The 5839-nt window shown below is 32.5% G+C and overlaps 1 protein-coding gene across 1 annotated transcript; it reads left to right on the top strand.

Annotated features, from left to right (window-relative positions):
• Window positions 1-3824: 3824 nt before the first annotated feature.
• LOC9298971 (probable WRKY transcription factor 49) lies at window positions 3825-5279 on the top strand. The gene is made up of 3 exons (XM_002862849.2): window positions 3825-4114; window positions 4226-4369; window positions 4527-5279. The coding sequence occupies exons 1-3, from the start codon at window positions 3864-3866 to the stop codon at window positions 5068-5070; spliced, it is 939 nt and encodes a 312-aa protein (XP_002862895.2). The 5' UTR covers window positions 3825-3863; the 3' UTR covers window positions 5071-5279.
• Window positions 5280-5839: the final 560 nt, after the last annotated feature.

The following is a 5839-nucleotide window of genomic DNA, read 5'->3' as shown; positions in this document are numbered from 1 at the left end:
GTAGAGCCTCCAGTCGGAGACTTGTGCATTCGGAAGTTCTGTGATGGGTCGTGTGGGTCGCCGGATTGGAGATGGGATTGAAGTCCGAAAGCTTTTAATCTCGCATCCGATTTCAGGAGAGCCGCCACAAAGTTGTCGGACTTGCTTTCGCCGATCTGATGCCAAGTCTCTGCTTTAGGTATTCAGCAGGGCAAGATCCATTTTTGTTGTTGGGCCTGTATTTTTGAATTCCCGTTTTGTATCTGTTCTCCCTTGTAAACTCATGGCTTAAGCCCATTGGGAAGCCCAGTTTAATATGAAGTTTTTTTCAAAAAAAAAAAAAATATATATATATATATATATATATATATAATTCGGTTTTATTGAGTACATTTTTTTTTTTCAAATCAAAAAAAGAAAAGCGAAAATTTTGACACGAATCAATCGAATGCCTGCCACTCCTACATATGCACCAAAGGTTAGACTTATGTGATTGGGCTTTAGATAGTCCGAGACAATTTCTTTTTGAAACAAATAAACTTTGAAAAACGTAGTATTCTTTTTAAACTTAATAAATTCAAAACAACTATGCAATGCCCTGTCTAACAAGTTCAATTGACACTTGTGTTCTGAATTTCGTTTTTTTTGTTCTCTCGTATGCACTCAGATATTCCATATCATATATATACGTACCTAAACCTAGAACCAAAGAAGATATGACTGCAAAGAAAGAAATGTGAGGGACGGACATAACCACATGCATATTAAATTTCAAAAAAGTCATTACAAACTCGCCATACAAACTTTATTTTCTCTTGCATGGCATTGTCCGTGTAGGGCATATGATTTTGACTTTGTTTTTTTTTGTTTGTTGCTATTAATGTTAATATCATTAAAAATGAAAAAATTTGGCTTTATCAAGTAAGAGCTTATGAAATTGAATCCTTGAGAAAAATAAATAAAACAAGGAGACAAAACAATTAGAAAATTGGATGAAAGATTTTCACTTTGTGTTATTTAATTTTATTTATTTAGCGAGATTTTTAAAATCTGTTTTTCAAAATTACACGTGTAATAAAAAAAATGGCATGTTCTTTAAGTATGTTATTTTATCTACAACATGAAATTTAAGAAAATAACATAACTATACGTTATTACCAAAGACATTTTGGTCTTTGCCCAAAAAAAAAACTGTTTACTTAAATTTTTTTGTTTGGTGATTCATTTAATTTTTAATTTATCAGAGTTTGGGTATTTACTTTAACAATGGAAATAGTAAAATTATTACTCCATATCCAAAAACCCGTTCATGAAATGGATCAAAAACATCTGATACTCTCCATATACCGTTAACATTAACTATCAGTGCAAAATGTAAATAGAAAAACACTAAACGGTTAACTTTGTTAAATGATTTGAGCAGAAAATTCCATTACAACCAATTCCTCAATCACACAGACAACAACAACACTTAATCCCCCTAAGTCAACCAAACCTTTTTTTGTCCACCAGCTAGTCACATTATACTTTTGTCTTTACGTTAGAAAGTCAAAGCCACACAGCCACAAAAAGAAACTTGATTTTATCAATAGCATGGGCCTGCCTATATCAATTGCAGAGTTCCGTTCAATTAGCCTGTGTAATATGACCGATAAGATTATCTCCCAAATCATGTTCCAAAGACTCAATGGAATATTGCTAAATATCGTTTTCGATAACATAATCTGCTTATATTACGCATTACATTTTCATAGTTCAAGAAATTTTTATGTTATGAGATCTCATCACTTTGTTAGAGAAAATTCATGGATATGATCAAAACGGGCAAAACAAAATCTTAGGATCGTGTAGAATGGAATTTTCTTACAATTTAACATGTTATTTTCGGAGATACGGGTTTCTAGCAAATCCCTGTTTCATAATTAGGTAGAAACAAGACATTTTCCCTAGACCACCACAAAAAAAAAAATGTTATTTGATCATGTCACTTTAACGCAAAATATTTTATAAAAATGACATGATTCTGTGCTCATCTGCAAAACAATTTATTCAAAATTTTGCAAAGAAAAAAAAAAACGATATTTCAATAAAAATTTTGTCATTGGTTATTTACGTACAATTTTTTTTTTTTACGTACATATTTGTAACTGTAAAGTTAGCTAATTTACCCTATAAATTTAAAACCGTTCTGGTAATGAATCGACAACACGTTAACTCTCTAGTCTCTATAAACGTTAACATTAACTATGACCGAGACAACAAAATAGTAAAACACTAAACGGTTGACTTTGTTAAATGATTTAAAAAAAAAAAAAATCCATTTCAAGCGTGGTTAAGATCCACAACCAATTCCTCAATGACTAAAAGACAACAAAACCTAAACCCACTAAGTCAACCCAAACCTTAATTTGTTTGTCCACTAGCTAGTCACATTATGTTTTTGTCTTTTTGTTCGGAAGTCAAAGCCACATAGCAACCAAAAATAACTCGATATTATCAATGTTATGGGGCCTAAGATATAAGCTTACAAAGTTATCCACGACGGTTGATTCATGAAATATATGGACATTACTACAAAACCATCTAAAGACAAAAAAACAATTATGATAAGATGACCCTAAATTTACCGGTAATGTTATAGGCTGTCGCAAGTTCAATGCATACAAAATATGCATTATTTTCTTATATTTTTAAGAAAAGATATTTATAACAACACATGTATAATAGTGGTTTGTGTTAGTATTATCGATATATATCAGAAAAATTCAGTCCAATTTGGAGAATATTTCTCATTTTGGACCATGATAGTTGGCCGATCACAATGCATCCAAACGGATTTCATATGAAGTATGAGCATCAACCAATTTATCCAATCGCGAAGAGACATTCTCCTAGCTCGTGTCTATGGAAAAGAACGTCCATATTTTGTTAGATATTCTTATCGCGTGGTCTTGAAATGTAGAACATACAGCATGCTCCTAATTTTCAATCATGGAATCCTAGCTGGGTTTTACGATCTCTTAAAAATTTGCAGCCATATATAGTGTCTCACTCTCTGAAGTTAGAAAACTTATTGTTACCGCGTCCAAATGTGGATGCCATATCTAATGAGGTCGATGTTTTAATTATGTCTGAAGAATAGTTCTTGGGTATGATAAAGTTTCGTTAAAGCAACAAGTTAGAAGCTCAACAAAAGTATTTTATTTATGATTGGAGTAATCAGAAACAAAAGTGTTGAATTTGAATGGTAAATAAACAAAATTATGAGAATAATTGTTTACAGAAGCCAAAAATTAACAGAATCCAACGGTTCCGTTGTTTGAATATCTTGAAAAACCATTTTATTGCTCGTCTTCCATACTATTATATATACATTTCATATCACTCTATATATCTAAACTATTTGGATTCCTCCAAAATTAACTCTAAATTAAACTAGTGTAAATGGACCCGTGTGAAAAGATGGTGGACATTCGAATAAGTAAAACTCAATGATAATAGTGTTTTTATGTTGTTAACGATTATAATAATGTTGTGCCGAACAAACTTAGTGATAAGAGGTAACTTAATATAAATTCAACACACTAAATGTAAGATAATTTATTAGAAACAATAATATGACATATTACTCAAATATAACAAAGAAATCCACATGAGTAATTTTGCTATTATATATAACTCGTATAGTGTAAACAATATCCCTCCACGTTGGCTCATTTGAGTTAATCTATTAAAGTTATTGACAAAAAATAAAAGATAACTCTCCTCAAAAAACTAAAATCAATATAAATTGAACACACTTTACTCTTAAAAGAACAAAGACTCTCTCTCTCCCTCTCCCCCTCTCCACCTGCTCGTGTAAGTTTTCTTGTTCCCATACTCATATGGCAGAAAAAGGTTCTCAGTGGACAAGAAGGTGTGGAAACGACGCCGTTGAAGATATTTTTGTTAATGAGCCTCCTCTATTCTTTCTTTCTCAAGAACAACATCATAGGCTCATGCCATATGAAGATTCCATTACCAACAAGTTTGTCACATCAACACTTTACTCCGGTCCGCGAATCCAAGATATCGCAAACGCTCTGGTCTTGGTTGAACCCCTGTCCCACCCAGTCCGGGAAATCTCCAAATCAACGTAAGTAATAGAGATCTTTTTCAATCAGGAGAACACATCTCTTTGCCTTAAGTTTAGTATAGCCTTTTAATAATATGTACTCATGAGTCCCTTGTTTATATTGATGTATAGGGTTCCACGGTTGGAAAGAAGTACTTTGAACAAGGTGGATAAGTACACTTTAAAGGTGAAGAATAATAGTAATGGAATGTGTGATGATGGATACAAATGGAGAAAATATGGCCAAAAATCAATCAAAAATAGCCCTAACCCGAGGTAAATATATACATTCCCCGTTTTAGAATTGTATATGCATATCGAACTTCTTTGGTTCGGCCAAACTGATATTAAAATCAACATATTGAACTTTTATATAGAATATTTAGTTTTTGGTCACAAGCCTAATGTTACTATATTTGTGATATATCTCTAGGAGTTATTACAAGTGCACAAACCCAATATGCAATGCTAAGAAGCAAGTGGAGAGATCAATTGATGAGCCTAACACATATATCATCACCTACGAAGGTTTCCACTTTCACTATACTTACCCTTTCTTCCTACCCGATAAGACACATCAATGGCCCAATAAAAAAACGAAAATACATAAATATTATGCTCAAGAGATGAACAAAGGATCTCAAACCCAAGAAGAAAGCAAAGAAGCCCAATTAGGTGAGCCCGCCAACCAAAATCAGCCAGTCCATAAGGCCCAAGAAAACACACCGGTAAATCTCGAAGATGGATTGTTTTTCCCGGTTGATCAGTGTCGACGGCAACAAGGGCTTTTAGAAGATGTGGTGGCTCCAGCAATGAAAAATATTCCGACCAAGGACAGTGTTTTGACAGCCTCTTGGTCTTCATTATCGTCTTATACTTCATCATCCCTTTCTCCATCTTCTTTATGTTGGTCTCCCAATTTTGACATCGTTTTAAGTGATGAAATTCTTGAATTAATCGGGTCTCGGAAATTCTAAGTATTCATGCTTTATGATGTTATACTAAATATATGTTTGTATTCGGAATATTATTGATTTGTTATAATGTAATGATTATCCATCACATTACTTTTCTGTTGAATTTAGAATTCACACAATGAATTTGTTAATGAGAGAAAACAAATTCAGAACACTCATCACTTTATTAGATATCTCGATCAAAGACTCGATTACTAAGGGGGTTCTAATCTCTTGTGAAGTAAGTTAGGTTTTGCTCAAGAAAATAGAAAGAACTAGGGTTTTAGCGTAACATTGCGGATCCTTTGAGTAGAGGACAAACTCCTCTATTTATAGTTGGGAGGAGCGTTTAAAGATAAGCTAAACTTTTTAAAATCTAGGACTCGAATCTTTCAATCTTTCTTATCTTCAGATCTAGACATTATTATTAAGGGGAATTTTCTCGGTTTCTTCTTTTGGAAGGTCGGTAACGACCTTTCCATTAGTTTGAGGGATATCGGCTGGCGACTTCCATGGGCTTTTAGCCCAAGAGCCCATTAAAATTTGAAAAAATCTAAAAAATAATAATTAAACTTCTTTAACATAACTGAAGAAACTGTTATATTTCTTCTAAACTTATAACGTGTAAAGAAATATATTTATGCTCATCTAGACTATCAAAACATCTTAATATTTTCAAAAAGATATTTAATATATTTGATATTGTAACTTCTGCTAGGTTGATAGCGATCCCGATTGAGGCATAAAACTCTACATTTTTTGAAAAATGTTTTTATTATTTTTTAACTTA

Source organism: Arabidopsis lyrata (assembly GCF_000004255.2).
Source record: "Arabidopsis lyrata subsp. lyrata unplaced genomic scaffold ARALYscaffold_97, whole genome shotgun sequence".
NCBI classification, from domain to species: domain Eukaryota; kingdom Viridiplantae; phylum Streptophyta; class Magnoliopsida; order Brassicales; family Brassicaceae; genus Arabidopsis; species Arabidopsis lyrata.
This window is presented reverse-complemented; position numbering and strand designations above follow the sequence as displayed.

Coding starts and splice junctions, on each gene's coding strand:
- LOC9298971 (XM_002862849.2), top strand. CDS start 3,864: ATGGCAGAAAAAGGTTCTCAGTGGACAAGAAGGTGTGGAAACGACGCC. Junction 4,115..4,225: donor CGGGAAATCTCCAAATCAAC/GTAAGTAATAGA, acceptor ATTGATGTATAG/GGTTCCACGGTTGGAAAGAA. Junction 4,370..4,526: donor AAAAATAGCCCTAACCCGAG/GTAAATATATAC, acceptor ATATATCTCTAG/GAGTTATTACAAGTGCACAA.